Below are 21,177 nucleotides of genomic sequence, written 5' to 3' on the forward strand. Positions count from 1 at the left end.
AGGATAGTAGTCATTCATGAAATAACCTGTGAGTCTAATTTATTGAAGTAAATTCGACTACTGAGCCAACTAACTTCAACACGGCGAGGAAATGAATTAATGGACCCGAGAGTGCCGCACAAACTGGAAGCAGTGGAGGTTTCACTGTTTGTTTATTAACTGTTCAGAGACACAGACTGCAGATATGAGACATTTATGTTAACTCAACTTCTCATTTTGGCTTCAAATCATGAAGCTGTGGGCGTAAGTGTAGCTAATTCCTGCGGAAAGCGCTCATGAATCGGTGCGAATTTCAGCCACTTTCAGTTTAGTTTGCAGTAGTTTAACCCACAGTGTGAACTTTGTAATCCATGAGTTTACCGAAGAGACTAGTTTAATATGAGCGAGAAACAAGCGCTAGGAGATACTAAAGTAAACGAGGATCAAACTAAGGCGGATTTGAAGAACCATGTGAAGCTGGAGGCGGGTGAGGCGACGCAGCGCGCCGACGATCAGAATCAGCTGGACGGTCAAGAAGCGCTGCGACCCACCCGTCTGTACAAGCGGCGCTGGATGATCGTCCTCCTGTTCAGCTCATATTCACTGTGCAACTCCTTCCAATGGATACAGTACGGCATCATCAACAACATTTTCATGAAGTTCTACAACGTGGACGCCTTCACTATAGACTGGATGTCTATGATCTACATGCTCACATACATTCCCTTCATCTTCCCGGTGACCTGGCTGCTGGACAAGAAGGGGCTCCGGGTCATCGCGCTGGTGGCCACTGCGCTCAACTGTGCCGGGACGTGGATCAAAGTGGCCAGCGTCAAACCCAACCTGTTTGCCGTCACCTTTCTGGGACAGTTCTCCTGCTCCCTGGCGCAGGTGTTCATCCTCGGCATGCCGTCGAGAATCGCGTCAGTGTGGTTTGGCTCAGAGGAAGTATCCACCGCCTGCTCCATCGGAGTCTTCGGGAATCAGGTAGGCTGTGAAACTAGGTCAAGGTAGCTCTTCGCCTATTTGATCACTGATTTAGTCTGTACGGAATGGCTCCACTAACCACTGACCATGTGGACATCCCCACATCTACCACGTTTGCGTAATTACGCACGTTCCTGTGACCACATTGCATCTCCTGTCCTACAACATTGCTTGTTGAGAATGTGACAGAATGAATGGCAGCAACATACAATGAAAAGACTCATAAAACTGTACCCACAACCTATTCACTATATATATATATATATATTATATTCACTATAAATAACAGACAAACTATATCTGAAGAGTTTCTTTGATCATGTTATATACGTAATAAACTCAGGAGAGAAACAGATCTCTACCCACATATCAGCCGTCAGCTCAAAGCTACTTATTATCCATCAGTATCCAACATACGGATGAATCTCCTATTCCTATTAGGCTCATTATTTACAGAAAGCAACCTCAGTTCATTATTTAGTTCATACCATCGTTTCACACTATAATTGTATCTCTTGAAGCTGTGAGCATATTCAAATGCCTTCGGGTCTTCTAGCAAAGCTGATGCTGTGAATTCTGGTCCTGGTCCAGGGAACACCTAAACTAGGAAATCAAATAAAGGTGTCTTCAGGCTTTGGGTGATAGAAAAGCCAAAGGCAGTGTCTCAAACCAACAGGTAATCGTAGTCCTTGAGTTCGCACCACAGTTCAAAGCTTTCTTGGTCAGACCAAAGAAGAGGACGTTACAATAGTCAAAACTGCTAGAGATACAGTACTTAGGCCTATATTAACTGCACAAACAGATCAAAACTGCAAATACATACAAAGTGTCAGTGTTGGAATGTTAGAAACTAGTGATAGTCACCTCACATGACCTTTATCAAACTGTATCCACACACATGACTGCTTGTTTGTGTGCTGCTATTGTTTTCGGTTTATTTAAATTAGAAGCAGCAGGGCTTTTTAAAATCCACACGAGCAGCCAAATAAGCAGAGGGTACTGCAAAGATCAGCTTCGTGCCACTGTTAATAGAAGCTCACGAGCATCAGATTTAACACTCTAAGTTTTTGAACAAACAACACTTGAGTCAACTTACAGTACATCAGCTCCAAGTAAATGTCACTGAAAAGTCATCACTTGGTGCTGGAAAATTTGCTGAGTGTAACCCCTGAGCACGAAGTGGTGGGTTTTTGGATGCAGTCTCAGTAAGTAAGAGCTTGTTGTTTTCTATTAACAAATCTTTTGGTTTCAACTTGCAGTCTTTGCGTTTTTGATGCTTCAGTCTTCAGACAGGCATAAATCAAGCCGTTTTGAATCCATTTTGAAAAACGTTCCTTCACACTTTTGTTGCTGACAATTGCACAGAGCCAGTTGAGATACTACTGGCCCTTTTCTGGCATTTGTGCATGACAAACAACTTTCATAGACTTGATAATTGACTGGAGTGGATGTCCTGTGCTTCTATTTTGTCGTGTCATAGGCTTTTTTTTATTGTATCCAAAAAGCTTTTATGTGAGCACATTTCATCACATCACACTCTTATAAGTCTAAGTTACTTATTATTACTACATCAGTGTCCTCTTATTGACAGTGTCTTTAAATTGAATAGCAGTTGATATCAAGCACGGTCTGGACTGCTTTATACAGTTTAATAAACAACATAGAACAAAGTCTGTAGTAAAATATACATTTAAATAGCATCCCAACAAAGGAGAGGAATACTCTTTTTATCATTATCATTACATTACATTATTATTTGGTATTTATCATTACAGTGCAGGGATCTGTAGGTGATCAATAACAAAGCTTAACCCACGGAAACATCAAGCTGTTACACAAATATCCTCCTCACATTCAAAAGAATTCAACAAAGTTCAACAGAAATGTTTTTTGTTTCACAGGTTACTATTGTTTTGGCAGTCAACTAAAGTGATAACACAAGGTCTGAGTTGGTAGGAGTGGTTTAAGCACAACTAAAAGAATTCCTATATTAACATCACATGACAGGACTGGAGATATGTTCAATGAGTTGTGAATGGACTCCAGTAACTCCAGCTGTGCCCGCTCGCTGGCCTCTCTGAGAAAAGCATCTTTCTGCCACAGGCAGTTTGCACACAGGACGGCAAGCTGTTCGGACACAAACTCTGAAATCTTAAGACCTCTCACGCTCCGGGGACCCACTTCAGGACAGTTGAAATGCCACAAGACAATACTGTGAAAGGCAACCATGAAAATTCTGAACTCAGTGGTGAAGAAGAATGGCCGTGGTCCAAGGCTGCAAAGAATTTCTCTCCGGGGCTCGCTCCGCTGAGCTGGAGTCCAGGACCTTTAGACAGAGCCATCGCCGTTGGTTCACGGTTAGACGTTGAGGCTTTGAAAGATGACCAGGCAGAGCTGGTCCCCAAGACTGAGACCCAACTTTACAATCGTCGCTGGCTCATGCTGTTTCTCTTCAGCGCCGTCTCAGCCAGCAATGCCTTCATGTGGCTTCAGTACGGCATTATCAGCAACATATTCATGCGCTTCTACAACATTGACTCTCTGGCCATCGACTGGTTGGCCATGATCTACCTGCTCACTTACATTCCACTTATCCTGCCCGTCCTGTGGCTTCTGGACAACAGGGGAATCCGGGATGTTGTCCTTGTCGGGTCAGCCTTTAATTGCATCGGTGCTTGGATAAAAATTGGTAGTGCCAGTCCCAATCTGTTCCCAATCGCCTTTTTTGGCCAGTTTGTGTGCTCAATAGCCACTGTGTTTGTCCTTGGTATTCCTTCTTACCTTGCCTCAGTGTGGTTTGGAGAAAAAGAAGTTTCCACTGCTTGTTCCATAGGAGTTCTGGGAAACCAGGTTTGTCTGAATATCTAATTAACCACCATTTAATTTCTGCTTCTGCAGCAGGGTCCACGTAGTCTGTCTCACAGCTGTCTGCAGATTATGCAGACCTGCACTGGATGCCAGAGTCACACAAGACTTCTAGTGTCCTGATGCGAGAGTCCTGAGAAAATTGTGTTGTTCGCTGTTCGCTGAAACATTCTCGGCATACTTTGTCTCCTTAGTTGCTTAAATGTAACTTTCCCAATTATGAAGTTCAGTGTTCACTTAGTAAAGTGACATAGATGCTTTATATGATGTACTGTAAATAACACAACCACCTAACTTTAAAGATCAGTTGGGTCTTAAAGTTTTTAAATTAATATTTAAACCGATAAATAATGCTAAATACTATAATATGCACTGTAAGTGGTGTTAGCAACAATAGCTTAAAAATAGCCAACACGTGTTGTTGTATCATTGTATCATCAGTCAGAATGTTTGAAATTTTGAAAATAAGTAGCCTTGATTTGTCATGACTTGGAAAATTATAATGTGGCACTCAGTGTGTTCATTTAACTGTAACTTTAATTTTTGGTATATGTGTTCATTGTCTTGTAGCTGGGTATCGCCATTGGGTTCCTTGTGCCCCCCATCCTGGTGCCTAATGTGGACGACATGGACGAGCTGGCTCACCACATCAGCATTATGTTCTACATGACAGCAGGAGTGGCTACCTTACTCTTCATCCTCGTTGTCTGCGGTAAGATTTGTCATGTAACACTTAAAGGGTCATTTCACCCCAATAACAAAAGTATTATATATATAGTATATATATGTATATATATATGTGTATATATATATACACACACACACACACACACACACACACACATATATAGTCTTGGGTCTTTGTGTCATTTCAAGATGTGCATCTCTGAAATATCTCCTAAGTAGATGGATTTGGTTTGTGCAGCTCAAAAGAAGTGTCACTCTTCTCCACTTTATTGGTGTGGTGGGAGTACTCTCAGTGCCAGACATCTAAAATAATCTGCAAATAAAACTGAAACTTTCTGCATGGCTGGACACCATGAAAAGTGATGTGCTTTTTGCAGTTTCTTCTGTTTTGAATTTACATAAAATGTAGATTAACTGGATTTTACTGTACCACTTAACCGGTGATTTTGTGAATGGATGAAGAGGTGAAGTGGTGGATGAAGCAGTCAAGTGAGTGAAATGAATGGTTTCACAGGCGCCACCTCAGTCACTGAGCTTCCCCTCCCCCCCCCCCCCCCCCCCCCCATTTCATACTTGCCCTCAGAAACACACTTTTGGCATGCATTATCTGGGCCTTTTTTACTCTAGTGAGATCTTCTTGTTCAGTGGATCTACCTGATGATGGTTTTAATTCACACTCTGTCAAGAAGCACCATTCAGTGGAAGATAAGTGCTGACCTGCATGTTTGCAGTAACACAAAACCCTCCCTGAAGGGGAGACTGATAAGAAAGATACTATGGTGGGTACAAGTGAGTGGTGTGTCAAGGGAATAGGCCCAAAACTACAAGAGTGCTTTAGTATACTGAAAAAAATAACAATAATAGTAATAATTTTGTGAACTCTATGTTAGTTAAATACATATTAGAGAATTAAGACCAAGGATGACAGGACACAATAGCTTCTGGTAGAGGGAAGTGGCATGTTATGACACGGCAAAGAGGATATGAGTGGTCTGTAAAAAATGCTTAGTAGTCTGCTTTATATCTGCTACCCATGCATTGTGATCCTCTTTGTGTTTTCCTCCCCTCCTCTTATATAATAGCATTATATCTCAGCGTTTATATTTCTAATTGTGCATTTAGCATCTCACATATAGCCATCACATTTGTTTTTCAGTCTATTTCTATTGAAGAGACAGAAAAAACTAGAATGCTGTGTCATTTAGTGGGGAGGTAGATTAATAACATAAGTGTTAAGTCAGTATACAGTAGCAAACTATGTAAGTATTGTATGTAGTACTCCTTTATAGAGAACACAGGGCTGGGTGGTGGTCAGAGGAACAAGTTGCTGTTGTCCTGTCAGGGCAGGGGGAGGGTGGGGGCGCTCCAAGTGTTCTGCATTCAGAAACACAAAAGGTTGCTTGTGAAGGCATTCCATAGTAGCACCAAGTACAACAGCCAGACTGACTCAACTATTAGTGTTGTCAGTATTTTGACTATAGTCACCTTGAAATGCAGACTTGCAGCATTTTTTAACCTGACAGGGTTATTTTTATGAGCCTGGTTCATGATTTATTCGAGTGGGTTTTGATATTTTTTGCTTGTGATGTCTTAAATTAATAGTTCAGCAATTTTGGGAAACATGTTATTTGTTTTCTTTTCTAGAGTTAGATGGGAAGATTCTCATCATGTCTTTATGGTAAATATTAAGCTACAGGCGGGTTAGCTTAGCATTCAGACTGGAAACAGTTTACCTGACTCTATTCAGAGGTTACAAAGTCATCAGCAAAAATCAAAATGTAAACATTTCAATTAGAGAGTTATATGGTATACTATAATTATCACAGTGACATCATGTGTAGTTTTTGTATGGATTAAACAAATCAGATATAACTTGTTAATTGGTGTGTCTTAGTTGTCCTAGTACGCAGAGTTTCTTAAACTTTTTACAGAACCAAACTAGCTGTTTCCCCCAATCTCCAGGCTCCCGCTTCATATTCACCGTACACACATGGGAGTGATATCTGACTTCTTATCTGATGTTCAAAAGCAAATAACTATATTTTCAAAGTGTCTAACTATTCCTTCAACACTAAGTTTTGAAGATAGTGTGCCTATCTATGAGTTGTGGTCTTAATCAAAGAGGGATTTTCAACTCTCAGACCATAATTTAATGATAATCTCATAATATTTTAGGTGTTTGAAGAGGTTCCGTTTTTTCACAAGAAAAAAGAAGACATTAGAGAAACGAAGCCAGAATTTCTTATTATTTCGTACCCCGTCAAACATCTTGTGACCTTTTATATTTGTCCAGTTCTCAGGGACCGAGCCCCCATGGCGGGAACCCCTGATTCATGATTTCATATAAACAAACAGTTCACATGAATCAAATACTGCATTAATCCCCGAGGGGAAATTCCGTAAAGACATGAAAGACAGATATTGTAGAGACAAAGCATACAGATTCTGAATACATCCACATCATAAAACCCAAAGCTTTTGCGGTCTTAAGATTGAGCAGGGTACTGACTCAATACAAGCCGTACAGACTTTCCTCCACTTTTGGTCACGCGATGGGTGGTATTGAGAAAGAAATGTGACTTAAGCTGCTCCTGGTTACTCCAGCGAGATAATTCACACCAGTTGGCCACAGTAGTTTCATGATATGACACATATACTCACACGCATAGCACACCCTCACACATACATGCAAGATGCCATGTGAGAGGGTTGTCCTGCTGGCAGGGCCATCTGTAGCCCTGCAACAGGCCTGTGAGTCAGCAGGGCAAACAAAGTCCCAGGATCCAGGGATTTGCATAAACTGTGAGCAAAGCGAGGTGAAAGAAGAAGTTTGGCTGTTGCCTTCCTCTAATGAATTAACAGCTACAGTCAACCACAGAGAAAGTCTGTATTAATACATAACATGAGTGGATGTGCTTGACTGACTATGGGGAATACCTGGTGGTGTTAAAGGAAAATTAGCATGCCCAAACTATTTGCAAGATTATTTGAATAAAACTTTGCATTTCATTTTCAACTGTGATCATTTATAACTTAAAAGTCTTCATGTATTGTCAGAGCAGCGTTCTTAAAGAGCAGGTTTATCTCACAGGTTTAGTGAGAACTGGCTAGTGAACACAAACCCTCCGGTCAGATTTGCTGGGGGAGAGAAGACGCTGGTTCAGCTCCAAGAACCACAAAGACAGACATCTGTGTTTCCCCTCGAGGCCTGAGGGCACGTGCTGTCACCCAGGAAAAAGGCTGGCTGAGATTCATCACATTTAGAAAAGGTGCAGAAACAAAGTGTCGTTAACAGAAGTAGTGCAAAAACAAGGGATATAACAAATAAATAAATACAAATATAAAAATATGATATGTGTGTGTTGCATAGGATATTGCAAGTATCGCACAGCAGTCTGTCTCCCCAGAAGATGACTGTCCTCTGACTGTCTTTCAGCCTGTGAATCGCTCAGCGAAAGAATGTCAAGATATCTGCAACTGAGTCTGGACATGTCCCAAACATGAAATCTTTGTACCTGATCAGGATAATACAGACAGACAGCTCCATGTGCTTCTCAAACATGAATGAGGAGGACTTGTTTGCTTGTGTAAAGAGGAGAAACATAATGTCCAACAGTAAATGTCTGTTGTTTTAGCCAGTTAAACCCTTACATACCCAATGTTCTCCTTAGTCTTTAGTAAACATAACAAAGTAAGAATAAACATTACATACAGTAGTTTCGTTTCTGGTTGAATTTCCTGGTGAATTAAATATACATAAACTCTTTTAGTTTGTGATGATGAACCTACTGAGAGTTTACAAGCCTGATAAATTCCCAAAAATCCAAGAGAAATTATTATTATCAGTATATTCAAAGCACACATTGTAGTAGTTTTGAAAATAAAATATAAAGACATAGGATTTCACTGCAGATATTGTTATGCTGTATCATTATATTATTTCATGCATCAGTCAGACTAGCCTAGTCCTCCTCTACACCTTGGCTAATTGGCTTTTCATTGATTTTTGTGTGGATCATTTAAATAATGTTTAATAGTTTGTTGTTGTTCTTTGCGGTTATTGTGTTTAACAATGATGTTGTTCCCGCCTCATGTCAGTCTTCCAGGAGCGTCCTAAACTGCCTCCGACTCAGGCCCAGGCCACAGCTCGCAGCATCCCACCAGAACATTACTCCTACATGGCCTCCATCCTTAGGCTGCTCCGCAACAGGCCCTTCATCCTCCTCATCATCACTTATGGTTGGTCATCACTACCCTCCAAAGTGCTATTTATAAATTTGTGTTAGTCGTTATTTTTATGATACAGTAACATGAATTAATCATTTTTCATGTCTTGCAGACATGAAATTGTGCTTTAAAATCCATTTAAAACAGGAGGTTTGTTTTAATTGCATTTGTTTTAAATTGAAAATGTATATTTTGTTTTAATCCCTTCACTGCAGTAGGGTTGAGCACATAGGGTTGCGTTTTATCAACAGTTTGAACTCGCACAATTACTTTGAAATTGAACCGGTCAGACCAAAATGTTTTGCTATGGATAACAGACCTTAACCCTAAACCTCTACGCTGTCCTGTTAAAGTGTCAAAAGACTAATCTTATCAGTAAATCTCATAAAAATGCACACAAAGGTCATTAGTTATTCAAAAATAGAGATGAGCTGGAGTTTTTCCGGAGGGGTTCAAAGTTTGTTTATGGTCTGACAATGTTTAACAAATGCGTTTGATCGATGTGACCCAAAGGTAGCAGCTATGTCCGACAGCTGTGAGCAGTTTAGGGAAACACTTCCATCTCGTTTGACCTTACTGTGTCATTTCATGTGACACAATTCATGTGACTATTATTAGTGTGAGTGCTTCCTTGACATTCTGTCATTCTGTCCTTCTGCGTATGATCTGTGGGTATACAGAGTTCACGTGGTCTCAGATTTACCTGAGATTGTCACTCTCTGTCCTTCAGGCTGCGGCTGCACCTGTCCCTGTCTGTCTAACTGAGCAGTAGCTGCTGTTTCTGAATCACCAGTTCTATTCAAGACACAGGCTCATGTACACTGTAATATTTATAAATAATATGAAAATACTAAGTATATCAACTATTGTTGGTACATTTTACATCCTCACCAGATCTTGTGAGGTACTGACTAAATATTAAATCTTTGTTCAATAAAAAACGCTCAATATACACTTTTTATCCTTTTCTAGAGATCCTTGGTTTGGGATAGCTCTCTCTTTCAGAAACTGAAAACCAGAACTGTGCTCCCAGTGCAATGTTTCATAATTCGCTTAAGGAGGTTACCCAAGTGCTTCCTTAACATTGTGAAAAGTTTCCTGAGGTATTTTTGTCCTGTAGTCTGTCGTTTGCGGAGTTTGTTTGACGAACTTTCACAACTCACAGGTCTGAACGTGGGTTGTTTCTATGCTGTTGGCACCCTGCTGAACCGCATGATCATCGACCATTACCCTGTAAGTCCTGCCTACATAGACATTAGATTTGCACAGCAGTGTTTTTCTTTGGTGTTGCCTCATGATATTGATTACCCAAAACCCTTCACATAGTTTTACATTTCAGGACGTATAAAGTTGCTTTAGTTGTTGTATTGCACATTGCAATTACACTACACAGTTTGGCAGCTTCAACTGTAACCTTAAATACCTGAAAATAATGTAACACAACATGAGTAAACCGCACTGTGCTAATAGATTTAACACCTTTCTTTCCATGGTATGTAAGGCAGTAAGGTCGTATCTCCTTTCTTCCCTCTCCCCTTTAGGGAGAAGAGGTGAATGCTGGGAGGATTGGCCTCACCATTGTCATTGCGGGGATGGTCGGCTCCCTGATCTGTGGCATTTGGTTGGACAAAACTAAAACCTACAAGTAAGACGAATGTAAAAAAGAAAAAGTGCAGGAGCAGCAGTTTATCCACCTGAAGACTAGTTTTGTTTCAAATGTTGGGAGTTAAAAAGATAAGAGGGAGTTCACAGAGTTGAAAATTGATCAAAAGATTTTGTGACTGATTTGTTTTTTTACCTGTGTCCTATCTGACATAATCCGCTACACAAGCATCTTTCTGTTCTGTTTATTGTCATTTGGCTCACTGCAGATTTTGTTTAGTGTTTGTGTGTTGGCTGTTGAGGCTCTGTGCCTGTTTATCCAGGTGCCACACGCTGTTCCAACAGTGATCTTTCTGACCTCTTGCTCCTGCCTCATACGCCCACTGGCTGTGCAGAGACAGCAGTATCCACTCTGTGGGAGGCTTCAGTCAACCCCCCCTCTGTCTTATTTACGAGAATGTGTTCTGCAAATGTGGCGAGTGTGTTTACAGCATCCATTCCCACCATATTGAAAATCAGACTGCAGTTTAGATCATCTTATGATCACAATGAACAATACCTATTTCAGTGAAATAAAATAATAACTATATAATTTTTTAAAATAAAATTTAAAAGAGCCCAATGGAGTTTTATTGTAAACAGACAATAGTAAAATGTCTCTATTTGGATTGAATGTTTCTCACCTAAATGCATTGTATATCCTCCCTTGTAAAACATCTGCCTCTGGGATGTGGGGATTTGATTAGAATCTGAACTTTGACCCACTCATAAAAAAGCTTAAGCAAATCTGCTTTTTCCATCTCTGGAACTTCACAAAAATATAACCAATCCTATTAAACAGAGCTCAAGATTTATTGATTCATACCCAATTTAGGCTACATGGCTAAACCACTGCAGGGCTCCTTTCTCCTGGCTCAGCCAAGCAGCCTCCACAAATCCAAGGGTGATTGTCCTTTTGCCATTAGGGCCCCCTCCTTCTGGATCCCCCCCCCCGTTAGATCAGCTAAGTCTGTACATGGTTTCAACTTCAACTTCAAACTTCTCAAAACCCATTTCTACTGACCTGCCCTCCCTGTAAAGAGGCTGTAATTTATCTTCCTGTATATAGTTACATGTGTGTGTTCTTTATTTTTCTTTATCCGTATTTTGTTTCTAAAGGCACTATATGAAAATAATGTGTTTGCTTACTTTAAATGTTTAAGGTTTCTGTAATCTTAAGTCAGACTGCTTTTAATGTTAATACAGAGGTTTTATTCTGCTGCAGCACCTACTGTAATATCAAGTTTATCCACACAGGGTGAAAACTGCTCATTGTTGAATATTTCTGGTGTGTTTTTCCAGACAGACAACACTTGCAGTCTACTTCATGTCTCTGGTTGGGATGATAATCTTTGCTGCTACACTCAGTCTGGGACACCTCTGGGTGGTCTTCATCACCGCTGGATCTCTTGGGTATTCTTTGATGCATGCAGTCTTCCTTTTTGTGGGAATAGAAGTAATATGATCTAAGGATTTTTTCATTTTTAATATTTTTGCACATGTATGGTACAAAAAAGAAAATGCTCTTAATTTCAGTCAGGGGACAGAAAACTGAAGTCATGTGTATATAGAAATATATTTACTGCTTAAGGCACCAAAAATACTCAAGATACTTGATAGATTATACCCTAAATAAGCAAGCTGGAGTGATCTCAATAATATCACATTTTCAGCTCTAACTATTTCCACTTTCCTCCTCCACTCCAGATTTATGAACCAATATGAATCACACACTATGTGTAACCCTGTTCCATTCTGTTCCAATCTGTTTTGGGAATTTCTCCAAGTGCAATATCTCTGTTGACATTTGCAACAAAAATGTACAGCTGTGTTTATTTAGAGGTCATCTTTGGCTTGATAAGCAATTGCACATACAACTCAGACACAGTAGTGTCAAGGGTAAAGATCTGCCTTTGTACACACTGACCTAGTAACCAAACTCGGGATATATAGAGCATCTATATGCTATATATATATATATACATCATATATGAGGTAATATAACCCCCTGCTCACAAAAAAAACCAAAACAACATATGGATAGAGGTCACAAAAGTGTGGAATCACCTCAAAGTTAACTAAATTGACTCCATTGCACCAGGGTAATGCACTCTGTATTATTACAAACAAAAAATTAAAACAGTAGTAATAGCCATGTTGAGTTCTCAGATTCTAAGTATCACAGTGATGTGGGTACAGCGCATTCAATGAAAGCTTGTAGAGCAACCATGAATCAGAAAAATGAAATCTTTATAGGTAGAAATGATCTACAAGTAGCCAGCAGTACTTTTGCACTCAGTTTTAACCTTTATGTGACTGTTGTGAAATAATTACACCTCTTCAGTTGCACAGATTGGTCCTCCAGATTGTGCTCCCCCTTTCTATGAAGGCACACCTACATAATACTATACATGCACACATGGATGCCAGACAGTGTAAATCATCAATGTGACTCAGGCTGAATTGTCATATAACTTCCAGAGTCCTGCTGCAATTTCAACTGATGAAGTCAACATATTTTTTGTGTTTTTATTCATGTGTCCAACCATTGTCCCGTGTATTTTTCTTGCTTTTTTCCCTCATTGTGGTATCTAGTCTTAATAAGAATTCCTATTCCTGTAATTGCGATTAGCTAAGCTCTGAACAATCTCTTGATAGACATTAAGTTTCATGTGTAAATAAGCGATAAAATCAAAGGGCATCGTGTTTACTGCTCTGTGTTCTTGTTATGAAAGCATTTTTCTAGGCAGTGGATGCATAGACGTAAATGTCTGAGAAACGTGTCTGGAGATACAGTAGGTGCTGACTCACAGTAGGCTGATGTGTTTGCCTCTGTTGCCATGTAAGACCTTTGCAATTGAGTTTCACTTGGCACTTCAGTGAAAGGACAACGTGATTGCTATCAAGTGAGAAAATGATCTGATGTTGCTGGTCTGCTTTCAAAACCTGTTGTTCCTGTATAACATCACCAGTGTCATAGACGAGGGTGTTAGTCATTAGTTCCTAAAAGGACACTGACAGTCAGTAGGTGCAAAGTTTTCATTAAGTTGTAAGGTGTTGTGAAGAAGTAGAGGCAAAACACTCAATCACTGGACAGAGCCTGTGCAGGGTGTGTGTTTTTGTGTTTTAATCCTCCACATGCAAACTCCAGGTTGTGTTATTACAATTTAGATTAAATTAGTACTGAAATTGCTGTGGTTTAGCACAAAAATGAGCTACAATTAGGATTAACAATTATGTTTATTATGTGACTCTGTGTGTGTGTGTGTGCAGGTTCTTTATGACAGGCTACCTGCCGCTTGGCTTTGAGTTTGCGGTTGAGCTGACGTACCCAGAGTCAGAGGGAACCTCATCCGGACTTCTCAACTGTTCAGCACAGGTACAGCTCAGTGGTCACTCTCAACATAGTAGTGCAGAAAAGCCCAGCACACCAGAAAAGAGATCAAATGAGAACAAATGTTTGTGTGTTTGTGCTTTTACTGGTTGTACAGAAAAACAAGAAGTGAGTCATTCATTTTCCTACACTCAGTATCAATGCAGATTTCCAAGAAGATGCGTGTACATACAGTATATTAAAACAACGCATAGCTCAAACAATAATGAAATTAATTAATTCAATTAACAGTAACAGTTTGCAAAGTCTGTCAAGTCTGATCTGACTATTAGAGCCCTGTAAGACTTGCACATTTCTGAGTGTCCATGAAACAACAGTCTATGGTACATAAAACATGTACGATCTGCATATATGCAGCGATTACAAAAGAGTTTTGTGAAATGAGCCCTTGTGAAGCTGTTTGCAGGTAGCGGCAGCATAATGCTGCAGGTTTCCCTGCATATTTTTCCTGCATTTTTTCCCTTTTTTAGCTGCAGCATCCTCCATGAGATGATGATGCCACCTCTGATGCGTCTCAGCCTCTTATAGACCTCAGCTGCTGAGTGATGAAAGTGAGGATAAGCACATTTGTTTTAGGTTGCTTTATTCCTCACCATTGCGCGTTATGCATCCGCAGGTGTTTGGCATTATATTCACCATCTGCCAGGGGAAGATCATCGAAAGCCTCGGCACACTGGCAGGAAACATCTTCCTCTGTGTCTTTCTTCTAATCGGCACAATAGCAACAGGTCAGGCCTTTCTGACTGAAATGTGAATGCTGTATGGAGTTATAGCAAGAATTGTCTTTGCATATCGCTGTTTCTGTTATGAGTTGTTCCTGTGGAAAAATGTTTACTTCCAAGAATGTATATCATAGATCATAGTGTTTCAGGGCTGAGTTATGACGCAGACAGAATATTTCCAGCACAATGTTTTTATTTAGTTGTATATTGAACACAGAACTTCATCACCTTCTTATACAAAAAGCTGTTTGTCCTCAGGAGCAGCTCAGAGTTCTTAGTAATTCTTTAGTTTCCGCTAAAGGGTTGCATAAAAGCAGGTTTGGGAAAAGACCGTGTGTAACCACAAGCATTTTCTTATTCCGTCATCCTCAGAAGTGATTGCTTTTCATTAAGTAAAGCAGACATTTTAAGAAAAACAAGTCAGGGGATTGAGCAGTAAACATTTTGTTGTCCACTGAAAATGTTGCATGTTATTAACATACTATCAGACATGCTTCACACACATGCTGACACACAGCAGCAGTTTGCTTTCAGGTATTAAATGTGAGACTTCATGCCTCAGTCAACCAGGTCTTTTTCATGGCCCATTAAGACTTTTATGAGCAATATATAACTTTTTAAAAATTCATTAGCTGCTTTGTGCAAGGCTATGAGGCTTTTCTGCTCACAAAGGTCAGCAGCCTGAGTCACTGTCTTTCGTAACTTACTCTGTATTTTGATATATGAGTGGGCCTCTTGTTGTCGTCATCATGCCAGTATTAAAAGGAGAGGAGCAGCTTTGTGAGAAAACTACCAGTGAACTCCCACTTCTTTGGTTTGTGATATACTGTAGAGCCCAATGAGAAGGTGCCATCAAAATCCATGCACAATATCGTCTCTCTCTAATGTATTCCAAAGGTTATCATTTGGAGTGAAACATTCCTTTTAAATGAAAATTGGGGTCAATGATTGAGCTGGTAAGTTAGAAGGCGAGTTGAGTTGAGACATGGATCTGCTCTTGTTGCCACACAGTTTGCATGTACTTTAATAGAGCCAGACTGTAACGTGTCTGTGCATAGGAGCCATCTACTGGGTAGCTGCCTTTATTACATCCTATCTTTCATGCACACTTTTATTTCTAAATCATTAATCTGCATGTGCCTTTTAGGTGTGGTTACATCAGTAGGATGCACCTAAAATATTTCTGTCTGTTCTTTTCATCTATTCTGTGTCTTTATTTCCCTGCAGGTCTAATTAAGTCCGATCTGCGGAGACAAAACGCAAATCTGTTGGCCAAAGCAGCAGTAAGTGTTAAAGCTTCAACAAAGTTATTCTTTGTATGTTTGCTGTGGGTTTTTGTAGGCAAACAATGGTGGTGGCTGTATAACACAGAACAGGACCTTTTCACAAAAGACATTTTTACAATAAAATTATTGATGGGTCAGTTCCATTTAGCTGCTTCAGTTTCAGTGCCCTGGTGTCACTGTCACAGCTCAGTCAAACATCTGAATCAGATGCAGCCATTGTTAATGTTATCAGTAACACCTGTCCTATTCCTACTATGGAAAGTCAAAATGTCTGCTGTGAAAAAGGCCCATGTTTTATGTGTTTGCTTGTCATTTGCATGGAGGGCATGCGTCACGTGTGCGTCTTGTGCTGCTCCAGAAGTAACTGATTATTGAACTAATTGTGTCTACTTTTGCTGTTGTTTTGAGTCGGCCTGCATGTACGTACCAGTGTTCCATAAACACTGTCTCTGCTGCATGTTGGGTTGTTTTCATATTTCTCAGGCGTCTGCATGTTCGATGTTAAGAAATATGATTAATTGTGAAATATCTTAGGAGCTTATTTAATTAATGTAGATTGTACTAACAATTATTGTTGTATTGTTGTCACCCCTCCCTTTCCTAACCCATACTGTCTTGATTCTGTTCTAGTCCACTTTTATTTGTTTATTTATTTGTTTTTTCGCTGTGCAACTTGCAGATCTTAAATAGCAAAATCAAGAGAATGTTTGAATGTGGCACGTAAGCAACCGAAGCAATGGTGACCTAAGCAAGCGACGGGTAGACCATGGACAAAGTTGTTGTTAACGATACCTGGGTGGGTCTCCAAGCTCTGTGGTGAAGTTACTGATGAGTGCTGGCAGGAAATCAGCAGTCAAAGCCATATTTTGTTTGAACTTTACAGGCAATGGAAGTGATTTCAATCACCTACAAAATACAAACATAGAAAAGAGAATCACAAAATTGCCTGTGAGATCAGATTCTCTCCGTAACTTCACCCTGGACTGGAGACTCACACCTCTGTTAAGTGATTTAAAAGTGATCAGCAGCTGTTGTTTTAGGCGGAGGGGCAGATGACGGGACAAGACTACGGAGCCACAGCACTAATCTCCCAGCCACAGACTCCTCCTTCTCAAGCCTGATCAATAAATCTTTCTGCTTCCACAAAAAAATCTGCTTAAATCTTAGCTCAACGCGCAGAGGCACAAAGGTAGGATCAAAGAGCAATCAGTACACACAGCCTGTGATCACACCACCTGCTGCACACCCTTCTTCCTGTCACTGTTAAACCTGCCCACCCGACTCCCTATCAGTTTCCTTCAATCACGCTCATTAATATTCACATAATCAATTTTTTTCACTAAGTATGTCTCCATCTAAGTTACATCACCTCCAATTCCAGCTGGGTTTAATTCATTTATTTATTTAGCCAATTTAAAGGTCCCATATTATGCAAAATGTGCTTTTTAATGTCTCATAAGTATGTGTCCTCAGTGTATCTACAGACCCTCAAACTATGAGAACAGACTGTCCTCTCTCTTTTTCTCCTGCTCCATTTTTTAGTAGTTGTGTGTGAAAACACTCTATTCAGATTTGGCTCCCTTTATGATGTCATAAGGAGATCTGTTGATCATGTGACGTCCTCCAGCTCTTCAGCATGCCCACTGTCTCCGCCCACTGAAAACCTCCTGAATACATCTCGCTGACCGCCTTTGTATTTTTGCTCACTAATGCCAGCTCCCTGTAACAAACATGTTGAAGGGCAGAGTGAAGCAGCAGATGGTTCTGTTCTTCAAGAACGGAGCGTCCAGACTGAGGCTGAAAGCAGCTGCAGCAGCCACGTCTGTAGGAGGAAGATAATGTGTTTGTTGAACATTAAACCATATAAAGCTACTCTGGTATGTCCTCTAAATACCAGTATGAACTTCACAATTAGTAGAATATGGGACCTTTAAGTATGCTGAGGTTATCAGGAATCCTTACACAACCTGTGCACCTGATATTATGGAAGCCCGTTTCCGCCAGTGAAAAAAAAAAAAAGATGAGATAAAAAGTCATAATTACGAGATAAAAAGTCGAAATTACGAGAAAGGAAATGCGCAGGTGGGGCTTTACAACGGATGAAATACTTCATTTACTCTCTGATTTGCATGGGATTATACTGAGCAAACGCACACTAGAAAGGATTTTAAGCAAGAAGAACCTTTGGCGTAGAAACAATAAGACGCACTGTAACAAAGACCACAGTGTTAGACATTAGAAGATAATTTCAAAGCCACATTAAAGAAATTCTCGCAACTTGTTTTGCTCCCTGCAACAATGAACTAATTTAATATTTCAAAGCTATATCATGCAGTCATGAAGTCACTTGTAATAGCGACCTTTCAACCACAGGATAGCGTCATAGCTGGACAAGCGAGGCGTTCATGGACCCCTTTCTCTGTCGGTACAACTGAAGCGCATGCGCATTTCCTTTCTCGTAATTTTGACTTTTTATCTCGTAATTTCGACTTTTTATCTCATCTTTTTTTTTTTCACTGGCGGAAACGGGCTTCCATATGATATGTATTTGACAATAACCATATAATGATTATTATTCACATTATTCACAATTATTGTACTATGTGGAACATCCATCTGATTTTAGTTTATTATCATTACTTATTAGTTTAAAGCGACTATATTTTAGATGTTACACAAAGTGTCTTTGAAACTACAGCTTTGTTTATAAAAACTACAGTATTATATATTTAAGTGTTATTTCATAATGTATCCATATACAGGCCTTTCCTGAAATATAAATCACAGGTGTAAATAATACAATCAATGATTCAGCTTCAGCGTCCTGGTATAGACGTAGTTTTGGAGATGCAACAATGAGTGTTCAATATAAATTCACCTCTAAACAGTAATACTTACCAGTAAGTTGATTTCTAAATACTGAAATTGTCCATAACTGAGCTGTGAGATGTGCTTTTTACCCCTCTGCTGCACACCCATACTTGATTGATTGTAAAGTGGAAACCTGCCTGTCGTACATGCTGACTCACTGTCACGTTGTCAGGACTTTGATCGCCATCATTGACGATACAATTCACACCTGTGCTCTTCCTCCAAGGACAAGTCAAAAAAGTCCGCAGTGAAAAATCCAGCATGAAGTGCCTATATTTTCCTATTTCTGCATTTTTACCGAGCATCCAGTCAGGTTTTTTGATCAAGAACTGAATACATTAAGTCAATAAATAGGTCAAATAACTAAGCACAAGCAGTAAGTAATGTTAAGGTAAAATTTCCTTACAACAGCTAAAGACACGGCCTCAAGATAAGCTATTCCTTTATTAGTCCCACGACAGGGAAATTTACAGCAGTGAAGAGTGTATTCTTCAAATGAAAAGTATTTTGCATTATAAGTCTATCCGACGCAACAAGATGTACTTCCTGTAAAGATTACAATATGACCAAAGTACAGGTAAAGTGTAGGTTCAGTCAGAGGTTATCTGTGTGTGTGTGTGTGTGTGTAAGATTATATATATGGGAGGTCAATAAAGCTTGAGCACACTGACAGGAACTAGTGAACTGTGATGTTTAGCTGAACATGTGTTTGTATGTGTGAGGATACTGTTTTTTCATGCTCTGTAGGTCCAAAATCTACAAAAGACGACTTCTGTGTTGAATCCATAAAACTGCTGAAGTAACAAACCTGTTTTGATTGACAGGGACCTTCTGACTGACTGCCACAGTGGGAGCCAGGCTGCCCCACCTATCATCAAAGAAGCCAAGTTTTAGATACACACACACACACACACACACACACATACACACTTGCCTTGAAATTGTAACATACTGAGATAGAGCAACACAATGAGGAAGTCTTTAGACCCACTTCCCTTCTAGGGAGAGATAGATGTACAGGGTTGTATTGACTGTTTATAAAACAAAAACTAATTGAATATGGTATTGAATACACAATGTTAAGCATGAATACATAACTGCTCAGAAATATTTTTATACTAAGTGTAAATTAAGTGCTCTCACTAAATCTGGAAGGAAAATCTGTGAAACGTTTGTGCCTCGACGATTGTGTCAGGTAGCCTTTTATAAGTGTACAGCTGATTATGTACAGTATATGTAGCTACTTTTGCTATAATGAATTTACACCGATTTTGTCATTGATAGAAGAATGAAGTAATTTAAAAGGTTTCTAATTTATGTCAGTCCACAGTAAGGGATACTGATGGCACACAGTTGTGTACTGTTTTTTAACAACATTCATCGTTGCTTGTTTAACACGAAGTAAAACGGTTTTATAAAGTTTCTTTTTTTCTTCATTTGGTGTCATGCTTTAATTACATGACTTTGTATCACATAGACTTTGTAAAATCATAACCCAGTAAATCCAGATATAACACACCCAAAAACAAGTCAGGGATCAGGGCGATCATGTTTGCCATTGATTTTAATGCCAGACATGTTTAAGGATACGATTTTTAAATTGTTTAAAGGTGTGGATAATGTGCCATTTATGTCACTCTTGTGTTGATAATAATGAACCAAAACATTAAAAAAGAAAATGTGTTTCAGTAACAAAAGCATGATGTTTTTGCCATGGTGTTAAATGATAGTGTAAATAATGATAGTGATGATAGTAGTTAAATAGTATATATATATATATATATATATATATACCAGCTGTGAAAAGTGATGCATATATTTTGACACAATCTTTTTTTTGGGTACCTTATATTTCTTCTCCTCTACATTTATAATGTACTCAAATGCTTTCATTTAAATAACTGATGCCCAAAGAGGTGAAATGATCTATACACTAATATATATATAATATATGAATAAATACAGGATTGTGTTTACCATTTATGGCCACATGGTGGCATCATTGTTATGTATTAACAGCATTGAATGAACACTAAGGCCCAGAAATATTCAATAGAGGAGCACAGAGGGGGGGGGGGACCTAATTAGAGCACAATGTTGATATACTCTGTGTTCTCGGTGTCCTATTAAATGTTTACACTGTGAATTATCAACTTTGAGAATGTCCCCTACAGAGAAACCTGAATAAAGCAGAGACCTGCTGGCCTGACGTGTTGGCTTGGATTAGTGACGACGTTAAACTTCTCACTGGCATTAATAGAGATACAGTTGCCTCCAAGCTACTCTGTTATGAGATCATCCTGACTTGAGGCCAGTACTCGGAGAGCGGCTCCCATTTGACTGATTCCCGGATGATCTCATTGTTCTCTAGTTAGCTAATGACTGATCCTTGGCATAGATTGGTTGTTAAAGTTTCTGTCATGAGTTTTTCCTGGTACTACAGGTTCGTTAGCACATAGATCTGTGGAAATACTGTCCATTAATGCAAGATCCAGCTTAGAGAACGACATGAAAATAG

At 39.5% G+C, this 21,177-nt stretch overlaps 1 protein-coding gene across 2 annotated transcripts; it reads left to right on the top strand.

Moving 5' to 3' along the window:
• Positions 1-350: 350 nt before the first annotated feature.
• flvcr2b (FLVCR choline and putative heme transporter 2b) lies at positions 351-20,342 on the top strand. Of its 2 annotated transcripts, XM_070849682.1 has the most exons (11): positions 351-966; positions 4,402-4,543; positions 8,617-8,757; positions 9,911-9,978; positions 10,287-10,390; positions 11,689-11,799; positions 13,660-13,765; positions 14,397-14,508; positions 15,730-15,785; positions 16,829-16,977; positions 19,484-20,342. In XM_070849682.1, the coding sequence occupies exons 1-10, from the start codon at positions 379-381 to the stop codon at positions 16,907-16,909; spliced, it is 1,509 nt and encodes a 502-aa protein (XP_070705783.1). In that variant the 5' UTR covers positions 351-378; the 3' UTR covers positions 16,910-16,977; positions 19,484-20,342. The 2 variants fall into 2 exon arrangements, with proteins under 2 accessions (XP_070705783.1, XP_070705784.1); XM_070849683.1 differs by lacking the exon at positions 16,829-16,977.
• Positions 20,343-21,177: the final 835 nt, after the last annotated feature.

This window comes from Pempheris klunzingeri, chromosome 18 (assembly GCF_042242105.1).
Source record: "Pempheris klunzingeri isolate RE-2024b chromosome 18, fPemKlu1.hap1, whole genome shotgun sequence".
In the NCBI taxonomy this organism is placed as follows: Eukaryota; Metazoa; Chordata; class Actinopteri; order Acropomatiformes; family Pempheridae; genus Pempheris; species Pempheris klunzingeri.